We start from the raw sequence: 22007 nt of genomic DNA, 5'->3' as shown, positions 1-22007 counted from the left end.
CCTCCTTCCTCCCAGCCTCCTCACTCCATTACAATGAGACATTCTGAGGAGCGGGCAGACTCCCAGGAACTGTTCTCGGGCCCCTGCTCAGATTGGGCAGCAGTGGTTCCTCTCCCACCAGAGGAGTTTATCGTGACTGATGCCCAACTATTGGAAAGTTCCCGGGGTCCGGGGGATGAGGCTGGGGACTTCCGGCAACTGTCTCAAGACCTTTCAGTGGGTGAGGAGGACGATGACGTTGAGACACAGTTGTCTATCAGTGAGGTAGTAGTAAGGGCAGTAAGTCCGAGGGAGGAGCGCACAGAGGATTCGGAGGAAGAGCAGCAGGACAATGAGGTGACTGACCCCACCTGGTTTGCTACGTCTACTGAGGACAGGTCTTCAGAGGGGGAGGCAAGGGCAGCAGCAGGGCAGGTTGCAAGAGGCAGTGCGGTGTCCAGGGGTAGAGGCAGGGCCAGACCGAATAATCCACCAACTGTTTCCCAAAGCGCCCCCTCGCGCCATGCTACCCTGCAGAGGCCGAGGTGCTCAAAGGTCTGGCAGTTTTTCACTGAGAGTGCAGACGACCGACGAACAGTGGTGTGCAACCTTTGTCGCGTCAAGATCAGCCGGGGAGCCACCACCACCAGCCTCACCACCACCAGCATGCGCAGACATATGATGGCCAAGCACCCCACAAGGTGGGACGAAGGCCGTTCACCGCCTCCGGTTTGCACCGCTGCCTCTCCCCCTGTGCCCCAACCTGCCACTGAGATCCAACCCCCCCTCAGGGCACAGGCACTACCGTCTCCTGGCCTGCACCCACACCCTCACCTCCGCTGTCCTCGGCCCCATCCAGCAATGTCTGTCAGCGCACCGTGAAGCCGTCGCTGGCGCAAGTGTTTGAGCGCAAGCACAAGTACGCCGCCACGCACCCGCACGCTCAAGCGTTAAACGTGCACATAGCCAAATTTATCAGCCTGGAGATGCTGCCGTATAGGGTTGTGGAAACGGAGTCTTTCAAAAGTATAATGGCGGCGGCGGCCCCGCGCTACTCAGTTCCCAGTTGCCACTACTTTTCCCGATGTGCTGTCCCAGCCCTGCACGACCACGTCTCCCGCAACATTGTACGTGCCCTCACCAACGCGGTTACTGCCAAGGTCCACTTAACAATGGACACGTGGACAAGCACAGGCGGGCAGGGCCACTATATCTCCCTGACGGCACATTGGGTGAATTTAGTGGAGGCTGGGACCGAGTCAGAGCCTGGGACCGCTCACGTCCTACCCACCCCCAGAATTGCGGGCCCCAGCTCGGTGGTGGTATCTGCGGCGGTGTATGCTTCCTCCACTAAAGCACCCTCCTCCTCCAACGCAACCTCTGTCTCGCAATCAAGATGTGTCAGCAGCAGCACGTCGCCAGCAGTCGGTGTCGCGCGGTGTGGCAGCACAGCGGTGGGCAAGCGTCAGCAGGCCGTGCTGAAACTACTCAGCTTAGGAGATAAGAGGCACACGGCCCACGAACTGCTGCAGGGTCTGACAGAGCAGACCGACCGCTGGCTTGCACCACTGAGACTCCAACCGGGCATGGTCGTGTGTGACAACGGCCGTAACCTGGTGGCGGCTCTGCAGCTCGGCAGCCTCACGCACGTGCCATGCCTGGCCCACGTCTTTAATTTGGTGGTTCAGCGCTTTCTGAAAAGCTACCCACGCTTGTCAGACCTGCTCGGAAAGGTGCGCCGGCTCTGCGCACATTTCCGCAAGTCCCACACGGACGCTGCCACTCTGCGCACCCTGCAACATCGGTTTAATCTGCCAGTGCACCGACTGCTGTGCGACGTGCCCACACGATGGAACTCTACGCTCCACATGTTGGCCAGGCTCTATGAGCAGCGTAGAGCTATAGTGGAATACCAACTCCAACATGGGCGGCGCAGTGGGAGTCAGCCTCCTCAATTCTTTTCAGAAGTGTGGGCCTGGTTGGCAGACATCTGCCAGGACCTTGGAAAGTTTGAGGAGTCTACCCAGGTGGTGAGCGGCGATCCTGCAATCATTAGCGTCACCATTCCTCTGCTATGCCTCTTGAGAAGTTCCCTGCAAAGCATAAAGGCAGACGCTTTGCGCTCGGAAACAGAGCCGGGGGAAGACAGTATGTCGCTGGATAGTCAGAGCACCCTCCTGTCTATATCTCAGCGCGGTGAGGAGGAGGATGAGGATGAGGATGAGGATGAGGAGGAGGGGAAAGAGACAGCTTGGCCCACTGCTGAGGGTACACATGCTGCTTGCCTGTCATCCTTTCAGCGTGTATGGCCTGAGGAGGAGGAGGAGGAGGAGGATCCTGAAAGTGATCTTCCTAGTGAGGACAGCCATGTGTTGCGTACAGGTACCCTGGCACACATGGCTGACTTCATGTTAGGATGCCTTTCTCGTGACCCTCGTGTTACACGCATTCTGGCCACTACGGATTACTGGGTGTACACACTGCTTGACCCACGGTATAAGGAGAACCTTTCCACTCTCATACCCGAAGAGGAAAGGGGTTCGAGAGTGATGCTATACCACAGGACCCTGGCGGACAAACTGATGGTAAAATTCCCATCCGATAGCTCTAGTGGCAGAAGGCGCAGTTCCGAGGGCCAGGTAGCAGGGGAGGCGCGGAGATCAGGCAGCATGTACAGCACAGGCAGGGGAACACTCTCTAAGGCCCTTGACAGCTTTATGGCTCCCCAGCAAGACTGTGTCACCGCTCCCCAGTCAAGGCTGAGTCGGCGGGAGCACTGTAAAAGGATGGTGAGGGAGTACGTAGCCGATCGCACGACCGTCCTCCGTGACGCCTCTGCCCCCTACAACTACTGGGTGTCGAAGCTGGACACGTGGCCTGAACTAGCGCTGTATGCCCTGGAGGTGCTTGCTTGTCCTGCGGCTAGCGTCTTGTCAGAGAGGGTGTTTACTGCGGCTGGGGGAATCATCACAGATAAGCGTACCCGCCTGTCAACCGACAGTGCCGACAGGCTAACACTCATCAAGATGAACAAAGCCTGGATTTCCCCAGACTTCTCTTCTCCACCAGCGGACAGCAGCGATACCTAAGCAATACGTAGGCTGCACCCGCGGATGGAAGCATCGTTCTCTATCCCCATCAAAAACGGGGACCTTTTTGCTTCATCAATCTGTGTATAATATTCCTCCTCCTCCTCCTGAAACCTCACATAATCACCCCGAACGGGCAATTTTTCTTAGGCCCACAAGGCTCACTCATATAATTTTTGTAAACAATTTTTATACGTTTCAATGCTCCTTAAAGTGTTGAAACTTTCACCTCAACCAATTTTTATTTTAACTGGGCTGCCTCCAGGCCTAGTTACCAATTAAGCCACATTAACCAAAGCGATTAATGGGTTTCACCTGCCCTCTTGGTTGGGCATGGGCAATTTTTCTGACGTACATTAGTACTGTTGGTACACCAGTTTTTGGGGGCCCTCGCCTACAGTGTAATCCAATTAATTTTTAGCCCACCTGCATTACAGCTGACGTTACATCAGCTGTGTTGGGCACTGCAATGGGATATATTTATGTACCGCCGGTGGCTTCCTGGCACCCACCCATGCTGTGGGTCCACAGGGAGTTGTAACTGCATGTGTCCACTTCTAAAGAACCCCAGTCTGACTGGGGCATGCAGTGTGGGCCAAAGCCCACCTGCATTAAGCACGACATTACCTCAGCTGTGATGGGCAATGCAATGGGATATATTTATGTACAGCCGGTGGGTTCCAGGGAGCCACCCATGCTGTGGGTGCACACGGAATTCCCATTGCGGAGTTGTACCTGCCTGTGACTATTTATAAAAAAACGCGGTCTGACTGGGGCATGCAGACACCTTGACAGAATGAATAGTGTGTGGCACATAGGTTCCCCATTGCTATGCCCACGTGTGCAGCTCCAGATGGAGGTGGCACAGGATTGGATTTCTCATTGCTTCTGTACAGCATTGTGGACTAACCGCCCTGCCCCTTTTAAAGAGGGTCGCTGCCTAGCCGTGCCAACCCTCTGCAGTGTGTGCCTGCTTTTCCTCTGGCAGACACACTTATAAATAGACATGAGGGTGGCGTGGCATGAGGGCAGCTTAAGGCTGGGCAGGGATAGTTTGGTGTGCGCTGTGGACACTGGGTCGTGGGGGGGGGGTTGGGCAGCATGTAACCCAGGAGAAGTGGCAGCGGAGTGTCATGCAGGCAGTGATTGTGCTTTGTTGGAGGTAGTGTGGTGCTTAGCTAAGGTATGCATTGCTAATGAGGGCTTTTCAGAAGTAAAAGTTGTTGGGAGGGGGGGGGGGGGGGCCCACTCTTGCCGCTATTGTGGCTTAATAGTGGGACCTGGGAACTTGAGATGCAGCCCAACATGTAGCCCCTCGCCTGCCCTATCCGTTGCTGTGTCGTTCCCATCACTTTCTTGAATTGCCTAGATTTTCACAAATGAAAACCTTAGCGAGCATCGGCGAAATACAAAAATGCTCGGGTCGCCTATTGACTTCAATGGGGTTCGTTACTCGAAACGAACCCTCGAGGATCGCGGAAAGTTCGACTCGAGTAATGAGCACCTGAGCATTTTGGTGCTCGCTCATCTCTAGTCATAAATAGGAAAAGTTAATGGGTCCCAACTCGATTATTCAATTCTAAGCGCCAAAGAATTAGCGTCCAAATTTTACGTACGGAATCTAATTTTCTCACCTCCCAATGTCATAGAAACTTGAAATTTGGCACGAGCATTGAATATGTCATAAATAGGAAAAGCTAAATCGGTCCCAACTCGATTATCCAATTCTATGCGCAAAAGAATTAGCGTCCAAATTTTACATACGGAATCGAATTCTCTCGCTTCCCAGTGTAATAGAAACTTGAAATTTGGCCCGAGCATTGATTATGTCATAAATAGGAAAAGCTAATCGCTCCCAACTCGACTATTCAATTCTAAGCGCCAAGGAATTAGCGTCCAAATTTTACGTGCGGAATCTAATTTTCTCACCTCCCAATGTCATAGAAACTTGAAATTTGGCACGAGCATTGATTTTGTCATAAATAGGAAAAGTTAATGGGCCCCAGCTCGACTATTCAATTCTAAACGCCAAAGAATTAGCGTCCAAATTTTACGTACGGAATCCAATTTTCTCACCTCCCAATGTCATAGAAACTTGAAATTTGGCAGGAGCATTGATTATGTCATAAATAGGAAAAGTTAATGGGTCCCAACTCGATTATTCAATTCTATGCGCAAAAGAGTTAGCGTCCAAATTTTGCGTACGGAATGTAATTTTCTCACATAGAAACTTAAAATTTGGCATGGGCATTGATTATGTCATAAATAGGAAACGCTAATGGGTCCCAACTTGATTATTCAATTCTAAGCGCCAAAGAATTAGCGTCCAAATTTTACGTACGGAATCTAATTTTCTCACCTCCCAATGTCATAGAAACTTGAAATTTGGCACTAGCATTGAATATGTCATAAATAGGAAAAGCTAATCGGTCCCAACTCGATTATTCAATTCTATGCACAAAAGAATGAGCGCCCAAATTTTACGTACGGAATGTAATTTTCTCACTTCCCAATGTCATAGAAACGTGAAATTTGGCATGAGCATTGATTATGTTATAAATAGGAAAAGTTAATGGGAAGTTGCTGAGTACACTCCTGGGAAGATTACTGGCATAGTCCATCTATCCTACGATAGGTGGGGCGCGTGCGAGCGTCGTCGACAGTTATACTCCCAGACAAAGATCGTTTGATTTCCATCTCAAGCACAAAAGCAAAAGGCATTACGAGCAACGGGATGCGTGTTCAACTACAAAATGATGCATCCGCCGAACGTATCACAAGACAATTCCTGGATATTGAGAATGCTGAGGTAAAATAAAAGCTGTGCTGTGATTGGTTGCTATATATTATACCGCTGAGGTAAAATGAATGCTGCGCTGTGATTCGTTGCTATTTTTTATATTGCTGAGGCAGAATAAATGTTGCGCTGTGATTGGTTGTTATTTCTCTTACTGCTGATGTAACATGAAAGCTGCGCTGTGATTGGTTGTTATATATTATACCGCTGAGGTAACATGAAAGCTGCACTGTGATTGGTTGTTATATTTTATACTGCTGAGGTAACCTAAAAAAACTGCGCTGTGATTGGTTGTTATCTAGATATATAAAAACGAATGTATGTCTGTCTGTCTTCGCAGCAACGCGCGACGGGTAAGCTAGTGAGAAATAAAATACAAAAAAAACACGTAAAAAATAGCTAGTTTTGCTAAAATGATCAACAAATGGTGCAGAAAAACAAAAACCTCTTTCACAGCACAGTTGGCAAAAAAAGAAAAATCTTTGGGGTCTTTGAATGCATTGATAAAAAATACATTAAAAAAAAAAAAAGTCTGAAAAAGTTGCAAGAAAATATCCCCTATGTAAATGTGGTATTGACATAATCATACCGGCCTGCAGAAATTATGTTACATATTATTTATACCTTGCAGTCAACAACGTGAAAAATAAACTTTTTTTAAAATTTTGAAATAAATGGAATAAAAAGCAAAATGTTATATGTTACCCAAAATTGGATAAATGGAGACTAGAGTTCATGACAAAAAAAAAAACACACACTGAGCCGTCATAAAGCTCCATCAATCGAAAATAAAAAATTTTCTGGTTCTTAGAATACAGCGAGGAAAAAGCAAATCTTTAAAAATGGAACAGTTTGTGTGTTCAAAAATACCGTCCGCAAAACATTAAAAACTGTATAAATTTGGTGTTGCTGGAATCGTGCCAACTGGAGAATAATGTTATCACAGGATTTATTCTGCACACTGACCACCATAAAAACGAAATTCAAAAAAAAAAAAAAATAGTAGAATTTATTTTTTTTCTTCAAACTCATAAATCTATATATATATATATATATATATATATATATATATATATATATATATATATATATATATATATATATAAAGACGAAAGCCCTCACTGACTCACTCACTTTTGTGCAGTGAAATTCAACTTTTACAGTAGGAAATTCTATTGTAAAAGCCCTAAAATAAGCCCTGGCTGCTGAAAAAAAATAATAATATATCACCAGTTCTGGCACACTTTTCTGTAGTCTTCAGACAGCCCTTCCTGTGTTGGAGGTTTTAAATCCCGCCTCCAGGAAGCGCTGGCTATGATTGGTTTTCGAGCGCCGCAGCTCAGCTGATCAGAGCCAGCGCTCGATGAACCAATTACAATCATTCAATGAATCAATGAATGGCTGTGATTGGTTCATTGAGCACTGGTCCTGAATGACTATGGGGCAGCACTCAAGAACCAATCATAGCCAACGCTTCCTGGAGGTGGGGAATATGAACGCCTGATCAGGAAGCGCTGAGAGACAACTACAACAAGTACCGGGGAGCTGAGGAGAAGTGCGGCGGATTGAACAGCGGCTGTTAGGTGATGTATCAGTTTGTTTTTCTTCTGCAAGTAGGACTTATTTTAGGATTTCCTACTGTAAAAGTTGCATTGCAACAGACGAAGACCGTGTTTTTGTGTGATGCGATGCAACAGAAAGGAAGGCTCCATAGGGTAACATGGGCTACAAAACATCGCAAATCGCAGCTCTATAGAGCATACCGTGATTTTGTATCCTCACAATGTACCAGCCTACAAAACATCGCTAATGGGAAAGAACCCGTAGGAAAGATTGGGCTTCACCTACATGTGATTTGTAGCGCTGGTGCATCACGAGAATATTGTGCATTTTGTTGCCAGTGTGAAACCGGCCTTATACTGATAATTTCTCCGCTTATATAGCAGTGCTAGGTGTTACACGGGACAACTGTGGTCTGAAAGTAGTCGCTAAAGCTAACGAATGACTGTGACTTGTGCGCTTTTCCACAGAATGATTTTTGTCCACTTATTCAATTTCACGATCGCTGGATGAATTATTGGGAGCGATTATACAAGCGGGAATATCGTTCTTTGACTAGTTACGGGGGTGAGGTTCTTTAGTGGCAGGCATTTGAAATTTTAACCTGTGCCCAACGAACATTCATTGGTTGCTGAGTCCATTGAACGCACATAAATAATTGAATGCTTGCTGAGTTGAGCGGCCGCGGCCTGAGGGTTCCGTCAAAGGCCAAACCAACCAGAGACCAGCAGGGACTGTTCAGTTGAGGATTACTCGCACATATTTATGTGTTTTCGGGAACCAACGCGTGTTCAAAAAAAGGCAGTAGCCAATCAGCATTCAGTCGGGAGAGCACACCAAGCGCACACCTCCCTGCCAAGTTATTGACTAGTCGCTGAAAGACAATGATTACCTGATGATAATTAATCAGCCAGCGACTACTTTTAGGTGAGCCTGAAACAAAGCGACTAGTGAAGGAATTCTTCTTGCTGAGCGGTTAGTGGCCACATGTACACAGAATGGTCGCTTACATTCGCTCTATCAAATGACTATTCAGATAATAATTGAGCCGTGTAAAGCCAAGTCGGACAAAAAGAAAGGAGGAGATTACAGGAGGACTTGCTGGAAGACGTTACTGTGTTTCGTGCACGACGCAACATCAGAAGATATAATTGTACAAACGTCTGACTCACCCCTATGGCCGTCAATATGGGCGCCTGGTAAATCCATTTGATTTCTCCAGCACTGAGCTCCCAGCACCTGAAAGATAAAGGAAACCAAGAGAAAGATCTGGAATCAGTGTCATGTGATGTGTGACACCGGAAGGGTTTATTATACATGTCGCACATGGGGATCATTCTCATTCCTTATTGGACAAATCTGAATCACATTATATGAGTTTCCACTCAAAAAGCCAGCCGGGAGCGGTTGATGACATCATTCAAGGGCATTTTAGTTTCTGTGAACGTTGTCTATTACATTATGAGCGCTAAAACCATAAAGAGAAAAAAACTAAGTTTGTAAGGATAAGATCAAATCTGCCAAGGAGGAGCCATAGAGACTGATTGCCAAACAGAGCAAAAATAACCCTAAACGTTTTTTCAATTATAAAAACAGTAAAAGGATTTGCAATGAGAGCACTGTCCCTTTAACAAATAATGCAGGAGAAATCATTGAAGATGATGGAGGGAAGGCAAACCTATTAAATAGTTTGTTCTCAAGTGTATTCACAAAGGAAAAAGAAATGTCACACGAGACGCAGGAGGATAAAACGAACCCCCCGCTAAATATCACCTGCCTAACACAGGAGAAAGTGCAGAGTCGGCTAAAAAAGATTAAAATTGACAAATCATCAGGCCAGATGTAATACAAATAACTAAGTGACGTGATAGACAGATCGCTATTTCTTATATTTAGGGACACTATTCAGACCGGGGTTGTGCCCCTGGATTGGCGTATTGTGAATGTGGTTCCAATATACAAAAAGGGGTCAAGGAGAGAGCCTGTTAACTACAAGCCAGTAAGTCTCACTTCAATAATTAACAATGAAGTAAGTTCTAGGCTGGACCTGGGAACGCCTATTGATCTCGTATATCTGGATTTTTCTAAAGCAGTGGTTCCTAAACTTTTTCAGCCATGGAGCCCTTTTTGAAGAAGTTTCTCGTGAAGCCCCAAAGCAAGACAGAGGGTGTGGTCGGGGGGAGGGGGTTGGGGCGTGGCTTATCACAACTTATTATTTTTAGCTCCTCGTTATAAAAAGAACACTGGATGGGCAATTGATCTACCTTTTATTTAAAATTAACATGCGCCGGAATTAAATCCTGCACCACATGTCAATATCTGCATTGGTTATGTGCAGATTTCCTCCACAGCGTGTGGATGAGATTTTGAAAATCTCATCCACTTTGCTGCTACAACTACTGTAAATTCCACAGCAAATCCACCCTATGTAATAATAGTGACCCCCTATATTGGTGGCCTCAGTAGTAATAGTAAACCCCTATATTGGCCCCAGTAGTAATAGTGACTACCTATATTGGTGGCCTCAGTAGTAATAGTAAACCCCTATATTGGCCCTAGTAGTAATAGTGACCCCCTATATTGGTGGCCTCAGTAGTAATATTGACCCCCTATATTGGTGGCCTCAGTAGTAATATTGACCCCTTATATTGGCCCCAGTAGTAATAGTGACCCCCTATATTGGTCCCAGAAGTAATAGTGACCCCCTATATTGACCCCAATAGTAATAGCGACCTCCTATATTGACCCCAATAGTAATAGCATCCCCTATACTGGCCCCAGTAGTAGTAGTGCCATTTATATTGGCCCCAGTAGTAATAGTGACCCCAATATTGGCCTCAGTAGTATTAGCATCCCTTATATTGGCCCCAGTAGTAATAGCACCCCAATATTGGCCCCAGTAGTAATAGTATCCCTTATATTGGCCCCAGTAATAATAGCATCCCCTATATCGGCCCCAGTAGTAATAGCGTCTCCCACAGTGGCCTCAGTAGCAATGGTGACCCCAATAGTAGGGATTATTTACCCTGGAAAAAAAGAGGGTTAAGGGGCGACTAACTATGAATAAATACATGAGGGGACAATACAAGGATCTCTCCCATGATCTATACGCAGGACTGTGACGGTAACAAGAGGGCATCCTCTATGTCTAAAAGAAAGCAGGTTTCATTACCAACACTGACGGGAGTTCTTTACTGTAAGAGCAGTGAGACTGCGTAACTCTCTGCTTAAGGAGATGACAAAATCCATAGAGGAGTTTAAGAGGGACTAGATGTCTTTCTAGAGCGCTATGATATTACAGGATATAGAAATTAGGTGACCAGCGGGTTGTTGATCCGGGTCTTACAGTCAGGTAGGAACTATTAAACGTTGATCTGGGGATTGTTCTGGCTGCCATTATGGAGTTGGGGAGGAATTTTTTCCCGAATGGGCTAATTTGTCTGCCTCATTGGAGTTTTTTTGCCTTCCTCTGGATCAACAAGTGGGGTGGAAACAGGCTGAACTAGATGGACATTGTCGCCCTTCAGCCTAACATACTATGTTACTATGATAAAAGTTCTGAATGGGTCATGTGACACAAATAAGTGAACAAGTACACGTAATGTGTACAGAACGACGGCCGAGTGTTTAATGGGATCCCCACTGTTAACTTCTTACATGCTGCAGTCAATGTTGATTGCGGCATGTAATGTGAACACAGAAGGAGGGCACTCCCTCTGTGATATCATCAGTCTTTTGCCATATAATTGCGAAGGGCTGGGGCCAGACAATGGCATCTGGGTCTGCTGTGGCCTGTGACTGTTATGAGAAGAAACAATGCACTACAGTGTATTATTAGAGTGATCATGGGTTTACAGATTTAGACATAAAAAATAAAAATAGTAATAAAAAACCCCACTTAACTAGTAAAAAAAAAAAAAAAAATTTTGTTGCGCGCTTTTCCCTCTGCCTAAAATAAACTTAAAAACCAACATGTTTGGTATCACTGCATCCATAACGACCCACACAATGAATTGAAAGCACCTGTAATCTTGTTATCCTGCGCAGCAAATACTATAAAGGCCTCGTTCACACAGGGTACAAAATCTCGCAATGATTTTGTAGCCCGTGTGTACGAGATCTGAAAAAGAAAAAAAAAAAAAACAGGCAAAATGCTTTTTTTAATAATTCCCCCCACCCCCAAAAAAAACTGCAATGAAAGTTATCAAAACAACGATATGTACCCCAAAGTGGCAGCAATAAAAGTTACAGCCCATCATGCAGAAAACATACAACCCTCACAGAGCTAAAGAAAAGTTATGTGACTTTAAAAGGAGGAGGGGAAGGAGGGAAAGATCCCCACAGACCTGCTGCAGGAGCTAAAGGTGAGTTATCTGCTGTTCTTTTGTCACATCTCCACTGCTCAGTAATGCTGTACACTCACACATGATGATATTATGTCTCTCTATGTGTGTTACAACCAGAAAGCAGGATCTGTAGTTCTGTGTACAGTTTATAGAACAAAGTACAACAGCTCCTTCCATCAGTCCCCAAATACACCAGGCAGAGGGGTAAAATAGGGAAGGTGTAGGACACAAGTGAACTAATGGCTGGATATAAGTCTTATTCTTCACGTACACATGGCAATTTATTCTGAAAAGTCATTGGAAAGTTCGGTACGCTTTAAATATCTCAATGGCCGCTATGTACAGTAATTCTAATTATTCCCTGCAGCAGGTGTGCAGAATTGATTAATGCAAAATATCCCTATCACTGGAGAAATAGAGATGAGCGAGTATACTCGCTAAGGCACATTACTCGAGCGAGTAGGCACATTACTCGAGCGAGTAGTGCCTTAGCCGAGTATCTCCCCGGCGGGGGGGGGGGGGGGGGGGGGGGGGCGCGGGGGAGAGCGGGGAGGAACAGAGGGGAGATCTCTCTCTCCCTCTCTCCCCCCCGCTCCCCACCGCAACTCACCTGTCACCCGCTCCGGCCCCCGAATCTTTAGAGACAAGCGGGGAGATACTCGGCTAAGGCACTACTCGCTCGAGTAATGTGCCTTAGCGAGTATACTCGCTCATCTCTACTCAGAAACCCTAAATGGTTAAAAGTAGATAAAACTATTTGCTCATCTCCTGCCCAATACACATTCACAAGGTGTTCCAGACAAAGCCTACATAGACTTGCATCATACGCCCCAACATTGTGCAAAACACTGGATATTACATTGTTGACATGATTAGTTCTAGAGCAGAAAGATTGTCCTCTTTCTCCACCTTTCATCCTGCAGTATGGTGGGCGGTTATGAAGTGCTGTCAGATACAATTCAACAATTCAAGTACTCCTGAAAAAACAATTTTAACTGAAAATAACTTTCTTAGTCCAAAAGTAAATGTTGAAAACATCTCAGCCTGATTTCTTATTAAAAAAAGCGCTTGATTCCACATTGACTGAAGTGTGCAATCATTATCGATCCACATTACTTACAGAGAAAACTAACAATTACTTGTAGGCATCCCTGAAAGCAGCATGACATTGCTCGACCTTGAAGTGTCATTTTGCTGGCCTATTCCAGAGCTGAAATTAAAGGTCAGGTATATTACACGTTATTTGTATCTTAAGGTTTATTGACATAGGACATGCTGCAATTTGCTTTCCGCGCGTGTTTTCAAATTGCGGCTGTCTGCATAGGATTGCATTATCTAATGCAATCCTATGGCAGTGGCCATGGGTGGAAATTCTGCAGGAAATCCCGTCTTGGTATTTCCGCCCATTTGTCGGGGCCCTACATAAATGCAGCAGCGGAACCAATATTGTACAAAGACCAACATAACAAATACAGCCCTGCAACCAGGGGTGGCTGACAGAATGGTATTTAACAAGGAGAAATGCAAGGTACTATATCTGGGCAAGAAAAATGAAATATAGAATGGGAGAAATTAGGCTAAGCAGAAGCACATGTGAAAAAGACTTGGGTATACTAATAGATCATAGATTGAACATGAGTCAACAATGTGATGCAGCAGCCAAAAAGGCAAACACAACTCTGGGATGTATTAAGAGAAGCATAGAGTCTAGATCAAGTGAGGTCATTATCCCCCTCTACTCTTCCTTAGTCAGACCTAATCTGGAATACTGTGTCCAGTTCTGGGCACACCACTTTAAAAAAGACACAGACAAACAGGAGCAAGTTCAGAGAAGAGTTACCAGGATGGTGAGCGGTCTACAAAAACACGTCCTATGAGGAACGGTTAAAGGATCTGGGAATGTTTAGCTTGCACAAAAGAAGGCTGAGAGGAGACTTAATAGCGGTCTACAAATATCTGAAGGGCTTTCACAGTCCAGAGGGATCAGCCCTATTCTCATCTGCACAAGGAAAGACTAGAAGCAATGGGATGAAACTGAAAGGGAGGAGACACAGATTAGATATTAGACAGTGAGAGGGATCAATGACTGAAACTGGTTACCACAGGAGGTGGTAAGGTCTCCTTCAATAGAAGTCTTCAGAGGCTGGTCAGATATCTGTCTGAGATGATTTAATGACTCCCACACTGAGCAGGGGGTTGGACCCGATGACCCTGGAGATCCCTTCCAACTCTACCATTCTATGATTCTATGAGCCAAGCTCAGTACATGAATACAGGCCCAGAACTAAGCTCAAAACATAAAGCAGTACATAAATATAGTAGCGTAATTCAGTGATTGTGTTGCGGGGCACCGATTAGGTGACAGCAGTGCCTCAGAACATTAGAGGGAAGGAGCAAGAGGATTTATGTAACTTCACAAGATGTTGCCTCACAGAGAAGGAAGATTATCTGGCTGCTGGACCCAAGGGGACAATTACTCCCAGCCAGTGGCATACCTAAAGGCTAAGGGGCCCGGGTGCAAAAGTTCAACTGGTCCCCCCCCCCCCCCCCCTCCATCTGTACCCGTACCTATACCTAAACCGTGCTAATTTACAAACATGATCTACACCCTTGGCGTAAGCCTTCATATCATAACCTCTTTCCTTGACTACGTAAAAACCTGTTGGTAATGTCTTAGGCCGCTTTCACACGGCCGCACAAATTGTGCGAGATTTATGCGTTGCAAGATGTACAAATCACACATGAATATGAACTCCATTCTTTTGAATGTGATCATACACAGGAGCGATGTTTTGGTTTTTCTCTGCATCACACGAGAATATGAGGATGTGGTGTGAGCTGGTTATAACACAACAACCCCTCACATCTGTGGGGATGGCACACGTTGGCAAGTGTGATAGGGGGCAGAGTTTCACGTCGCAATATCAGACTCACCCGTGTGAACTTAGCCTAAGGCCGGCTGCACACGGCTGGATTTGCATTGCTGAATATGGAGTTGACATCCGCCTACGGATTCCGCAGCATGTACCGCCCATAGCATGCTATGGAAAAGCATTCCTTCCTCTACACGAGTGGAAAGCAATTGCGGTTTTCTGCTCACGGAGGAAAATTCACGGCATGCTCTATTTTAGTGCAGATTCTGCATGAACGGCCTTCATTGAACTCAATGCAAGCTGTGCAACCTGCTGCCCTGACATTGCAGAAAAGTCGCAGGCACCCGCGTCATCTCCTAGCGACAGCGCTGGAAAGTCAGTGATTAAAAGAAAAAAAAAACTGTACTGCGCGGGTCCGACGGATCGCCTTGGGAACCATCCGCAGTACAGGAAAAAGAAAGAAATTACAGCTACCCGCGGATGCCAGCGGGGCACAGGGTATATATAATTATATACAGTATATACCCAGGTTATACCAGCTGTACATATATAATTATATACAGGAGAGGTATAACTTATACCAGCTGTACATATATAATTATATATGGCATATACCCAGGTAATACCAGCTGTAGATATATAATTATATACAGGAGAGGTATAACTTATACCAGCTGCACATATATAATTATATACAGTATATACCCAGGTTACACCAGCTGTAGATATATAATTATATACGGTATATACCCAGGTTATACCAGCTGTACATATATAATTATATATGGCATATACCCAGGTTATACCAGCTGTAGATATATAATTATATACAGGAAATATATAACTTATACCAGCTGTACATATATAATTATATACAGTGTATACCCAGGTAATACCAGCTGTAGATATATAATTATATACAGGAGAGGTATAACTTATACCAGCTGCACATATATAATTATATACAGTATATACCCAGGCTATACCAGCTATACATATATAATTATATACCCAGGTTATACCAGCTGTAGATATATAATTATATACAGGAGAGGTATAACTTATACCAGCTGCACATATATAATTATTTACAGTATATACCCAGGCTATACCAGCTATACATATATAATTATATACAGTATATACCCAGGTTATACCAGCTGTAGATATATAATTATATACAGGAGAGATATAACTTATACCAGCTGTAGATATATAATTATATACAGGAGATCTCCAGTTTACACCAGCATGGTACATACAGGAGATGTATAAGTATATACATCTCGTGTATACAGTGATATCGGCCATGCTGGTGTATTTTCTTAAGATATATTGTCTGATTTTATACATACAGACATACATACTATATATATATCGTATGCGCATATGTACTATTTGAGAAGGACCAGTAGTCATTCAGAGTAGCTGGATGAGCGCTGCACTTTTACACCCAGGCCCATAAGCCTTTCGCTATAGCTGGTGGGTCACATGTAGCTAAGGCCGGCCATGGTCAGGAGGCTCGTGGTAGATTAATAAGATTGGGTTTTCTATTCGCTCTAGCTTTAATGTAGGACTTAAAGTTGAGAGTATTGTGATTGCAACGAAACATAAAGCGCTCTCTTTATGAGAGATGCACATAGAAAAGAGATGACAACACGCGGTGCCGAGTCTCATGGCAACCGTCAAGAACAAAGCATTGTGTTCTGTAAAGCCTTCCTTCCTGGTATACTTCCCAACATTCTCAACCAGCAGAAAAAGAGCGCTGCGTGAAAATGATGCCTTCTGTGGACTCAGAGAATGCAGAGTGTGGCCGCGGGTGTAGAAGACCCCGGGATTACTGCCGCGGCCAGCAACTCTTACTAGATCAAGAGCCTTTAACACGGCTGATAACTCACTGAAAGAACATTTGAATCACCATTATTAAAGAAACAAAAAGACCCCAGAAGGGCCGGGGGCGGCAGATCTACCAAACCAAAAGGATCCCTAAGTTAGTGCCTATCTGTATACAATAAATTAGTGATTGATTAAAGACAACTATAGAGCGGACGAGAAACCCTCAGGACTGTCTTCATAGGACTAACTGAACTGCCAGACTCTGCATGCTCGCCCTTCAACATCACTTATCCAGCGCCAACCATAAGGATTCCGCATACAACACGGGGAGAGTACAAGTCTTTAGCAAGATCTTATTGTCTCCATCATGAGAAAAAATTATATATTGCACTGATATACAAGCAGAATGCAGGCAGATTGCCTATGAAAGCAGACAGATAGCAGCAAACACCAGAACAGCACAGGGAATAAGTACTATACCAGAACAGCTCCAGAACCAAGCTCATAACATTAATACAGCACCAGACCTTAATAACAAATACAACACCAAACACAAACTTAATAACAAATACAGCTTCAGAACCAAGATCATAACATAGATACAGCACCTGAACCAAGCTCAGTACATATATACAGCGCCAGAACCAAGATCAATACATGTACACAGAACCAGAACCAAACCGAGTACATAAATACAGCGCCAAAACCAAATTCAATACATAAATACAGCCTCAGGGTAAACCTCAGCACATACAGTCCCAGAACCAAGCACAATACATAAATACAGCACCAAAATCAAGCTCATAGCATAAATATAGCACCAGAACCAAACTCAGTTCATAAATACAGCACCAGAACCAAGTTCATTGATGGGATTAATTGTAAAGTCAAAGTTAGACCCTGTATGATGGGAGCTGTCATATCACAAACAAGAATGCTACTCCCCTCATGACTGTACAGGCCATACAGTGACTACTTGACTCATAAGAGGCAGAATAAACAATGATATTGTGACTCACACATGACATCATCTCTAATTAGCATTGTGGTTTGTTTCTCCATGCAGTCCAGATCGACATGACAGCTTCTTTCTGGCACAACTTGCCTCTTCAGAGGTTACCATATAGATGTCTGTGCCTCTTCGCTTCTTCACATCCCTCATCCCTATATTAAAGGGGTTGTCCCGCGGCAGCAAGTGGGTCTATACACTTCTGTATGGCCATAATAATGCACTTTGTAATATACATTGTGCATTAATTATGAGCCATACAGAAGTTATAAAAAGTTTTTTACTTACCTGCTCCGTTGCTAGCGTCCTCGTTCCCATGGAGCCGACTAATTTTCGCCCTCCGATGGCCAAATTAGCCGCGCTTGCGCAGTCCGGGTCTTCTGCAGTCTTCTATGGAGCCGCTCGTGCCAGAGAGCGGCTCCGTGTAGCTCCGCCCCGTCACGTGCCGATTCCAGCCAATCAGGAGGCTGGAATCGGCAATGGACCGCACAGAAGAGCTGCGGTCCACGGAGACAGAGGATCCCGGCGGCCATCTTCAGCGGTAAGTATTGAAGTCACCGGAGCGCAGGGATTAAGGTAAGCGCTCCGGTAAACTTTCTTTACTTCCCTGCATCGGGGTTGTCTCGCGCCGAACGGGGGGGGGGGGTTGAAAAAAAAAAAACCCCGTTTCGGCGCGGGACAACCCCTTTAAGATAAACCTTTAATAGTGCCACACATGGCTTCCCCTAAATACTATATAACAGTAAGAAAGAACAAACCGCATTGTCTCTCGTAAAGATGATCCACACTGTCCCCTGTAGTAAATAAGGAGCCATACTGTCCTCCCGAAGTAATATATAGCCATACTCCTCCCCTGTGGGAACATTTAGCCTTACTGCCCCAGGTAGTAATATGTAGCTGTACTATTCCCTTTTAGCAACGTTTAGCCATACTGTCCCCTCCCACTCAGAGTAATATATAGCCATGCTCTTTCCTTGTGGGAACATTTAGCCTTACTGCCCCAGGTAGTAATATGTAGCCGTACTGTCTCCTGTAGTAATATATCACTATACTGCCTCCTTGCCCCCAGAGTAATATATAGCCATACTCTTTAGCTGTGGGAACATTTAGCCTTATATTGTAGTGATATACAGATAGTCCCCGATTTGCGAACATTCGAGTTACGAATTTCACTAGATACGAAGTATCTGTACTGCACAGTATGATGTCATGCTATGGCATGACATCATACTGTGCGGGGACCGGGCAGGCTTCTATCAAGCCTGATAGAAGCCTGTCCGGTCAGATCGCGGTTGCTAGGCAGCCGGGGACCTCCTGAAAGGCCCTAGGGCTGTCTATGCAGAGCGCCTATCAAGCCGTGCGCTTGATGGGCACTCTGCATAGGCAGCCCTGGGGCCTTTCAGGAGGTCCCCGGCTGCCTAGCAACCGCACAGCGTCCCGCGATCTCATTGTGGGATGCTGTACGGGCCCCCTCAACGTCGGGTGCAGGCTGTTTCTTATAGCGGGCACCCGGCAGCAGCAGTTCCGACGAGCCGCGCCGCTTGTCAGAACTGTTAACACTTTAAATACCGCTGTCAGAGCGGTATTTAAAGTGTTAACAGTTCAGACGAGCGGCGCGGCTCGTCGGAACTGCTGCTGCCGGGTGCCCGCTGTAAGAACAGCCTGCACCCGACGTTGTATGGAGTGGGATCCACCCGCGATCCTGCTCCATACAAGCATTTGTTCGACTTGCGAGCAAATCGACTTGCGAACAGGCTGCTGGAACGGAACCTGTTCGCAAGTCGGGGAGCACCTGTATTATAGTACTATCCCCCTGTAGCCATAATGCCCCCCCCCCCCCACCCCCCATAGTAAAATATAAAACATACTCGCCTCCCCATGGTCCCTTGGGAAATTTCAGGCCTTTTACGGCCAACAACCGACTGAGCCAATGCTATGATATCATTGCATTGCCTGAAGGTGGTGTTGGTTGGTGGAGGCGGTGTAGTGGCCCAAAACACCTATTTCTGGCCTATTTATAAGTATCATACATGTCGTGTCTTTTATGTGGATACACTGTGCAAAGCGTCTTGTCTGCTATGTGTATTGCACAGCTGCAGCATATAAGAGATGAATGTCTGAAAGTGGCTGGGGTATGTCTGGAAATGTATCAATATCTGTCTAGTCACGTGATGCCTGTACCCTATAAGTATGAGTGTTGGGTTCTGTCATCTTCAACGGTTGAGAAAGCAGTGAGAGTGATGGCCACATAGGGGTACCTTCAATGTGGTGAAGTGATAGAAGAGGAGGAAAGGTATCCTAAGGCCTTCCAGGCCAGGAGCCACCTCTGAGGAGAGAAACAGTAAGAAGTTTGCCGTGCAGAGCTGTCTACAAGAGTACAGAGTGAGTGTCAGTGGAGTGTTTTCTTCCCCTGTTCTCCTCTGAAGTGTTCCTTGTCCAGGAGTGGAGCACTGTAAATAACTAAGACTGCAGGCCCGATATCATCCTGAGTTATCTCTGTGGCGTCACATGTGACAACTTAACGTCCACAGCACTTATACAGGTAACCGCTGTCCCAGCCTTGCCTGAAAGAAGCCTAGCAGTGCCTTGGCCGAGGTTCTGGACGTCCTTCTGGGGAGGAGTCTGGTAGAGCCACCATGACAAGTGCCAACTCGACCTCGCCAGCTCCTTAGTGTGGGCCTAATGTCTTGGTTGCCGTTGGGGGCACCACAGCATACCCTCTTCTTTTGGTGTCACGAACAGGATCCAACACCTCTGCATCTGTCTACCTGTGTTACAGCAGAGGTACTAAAGAAAATTTATTCTGGCGAGTCTGGAGCAGAAAGTAAGCAAAATCTCTATGTCAAGTTTTCCTGCTATGTCTACAGTTTTACAGGAAGTTTCCTCTCAAGCGGCAATTGCAACTACGCTGAGAGAGAGAGAGAATGTGGTGATATTGTTGGACCATGTGCAATTACTGGACTTTGCTACAGAGCAACATGTGAGTCTCAGCATGGCTACTCAAAATGACACCCAGCCGCCCTGTCTTCTTCCTTCTTCACAGGGTGTTTACGCCAAGAACTTGCCCTCAAAAGTTTCCAGCCAAGAAGTTCCCACCTTGGCTGATCACAAAGTAGGGGGAGGACTACCCCCACTCAAGAATCATGGTGCGCAAATCCAGGCCACCCCTAAGAGGTAGGGCCTATAAAAAGAGAGGAGCCTCTCGACTCATAACGCCTTCAACCAACCAGCTGCCAGGATGTTTCCCCCGCGAAGAGAGCTGAGACTATGCCCAGTTCGAGAGGCACTGACTGGAGTTCCACCAAGGCTTTCCCAATATTATTGGGGAGAAAACCCACAGCTTCTACACTTGCTGGAGTGGGACTCACCTATGTCCCCTCCACCTGAGGGACTTACAGGAGAAACTTGAGCGGACACAGCTGCAGGGCCCGCCCAGCCTATGAGCACTTTCCGGGTTCCAGAGGCCATTGTCTAGGCAGACTACGCACCAAGGATCCACCGCAACAACACCACTGTAAAGGACTGTCTGCTGGAGTTCCTTAAACAGTTTGTTCTCGAATTTGAGGATCAAAACTTTTCCTTCTTCTTTATGGGAGTACGTCCTGTCCTGCCAAATATTTCTCTGCGACAGCCATTTCGTGGACCTCCTACATCACCCATCTCCATCAAGGACACTTCTTCCACAGAAGAGGACTAAATGCTGACATCACTTTCTACCGTCTGCTGCACAGTGTCCACAGCTCATCAGGAAGTTTGGTGATTGAAGTCTCCACCAGAGAGAACCTGCCGACGCCGATTACCATCACAGATTCTAAGAGTGAGGATTCGCAGCTTGTTCTGGTCCAGTCGCGTAACCATTTTAAATTTTAAGAAGAAAAAGACTCTTTGTGTAAGAGACATTCTTGTTGTCCCCAGTTAGGCCCCTTAATTTCCTAAGGACTCCAAAGTTTTTGATAAACAAATTTTTTTGTTATTTCATATTGAAAAGGTTTATTGCTTGCAACATTTATTTTTAAGCATTGTGCAAGAGGTAGTTAAAGTAATCTTATTAGCAAAGTAAAAATTGCTCAGCTTCACAACGAAAGCTGCTGTTTGAATGAAACTGCGTGAATGGCGTGAGGGATGTATGTGTATGACTGGAGGTTCTTTGTTCCCCATGTTGCGTCTTTAGTGCCAGTGTCTAGCCACCATCATAGTCTGTCCCAGTAGGTGGAGCATCTTTTTCACCTTATCACTTTAGTCCCGGACAGGGGGGTATTGACTTGAGTTACCACCCGTCATGGAGTCTTGCTCTTTTTTCAGAGAAGGTGATGGTCATTCCACTTGTCTCTTATTTTTCCTACCAATTGCCCCTCTCCATTTTGAAGTTCTGCATCAGTGATGTATTCTCTTTTGTCAGAGGAAGTGATGTTCATTCCACTTGCCTCATATCTTTTGTCTTTGGGGAGAAGAATAATGTATGTGCCCCATAGCTAAACTAGTGTATCCTAAATTCAGTTCAGCCTAGTAGAATCTTCT

At 45.7% G+C, this 22007-nt stretch overlaps 1 protein-coding gene across 1 annotated transcript in view; it reads right to left on the bottom strand.

Moving 5' to 3' along the window:
- The window catches only part of PTH2R (parathyroid hormone 2 receptor), a 314768-nt gene that overhangs the window by 97569 nt on the left and 195192 nt on the right, over nt 1-22007 (bottom strand). The window contains exon 9 of the mRNA XM_066577651.1: nt 8598-8664. Coding sequence (XP_066433748.1) covers nt 8598-8664 — 67 coding nt within the window. The remainder of the gene's footprint in view (nt 1-8597; nt 8665-22007) is intronic.

The sequence above is a fragment of the Eleutherodactylus coqui genome, chromosome 8 (genome assembly GCF_035609145.1).
Source record: "Eleutherodactylus coqui strain aEleCoq1 chromosome 8, aEleCoq1.hap1, whole genome shotgun sequence".
Lineage (NCBI taxonomy): Eukaryota > Metazoa > Chordata > Amphibia > Anura > Eleutherodactylidae > Eleutherodactylus > Eleutherodactylus coqui.
This window is presented reverse-complemented; position numbering and strand designations above follow the sequence as displayed.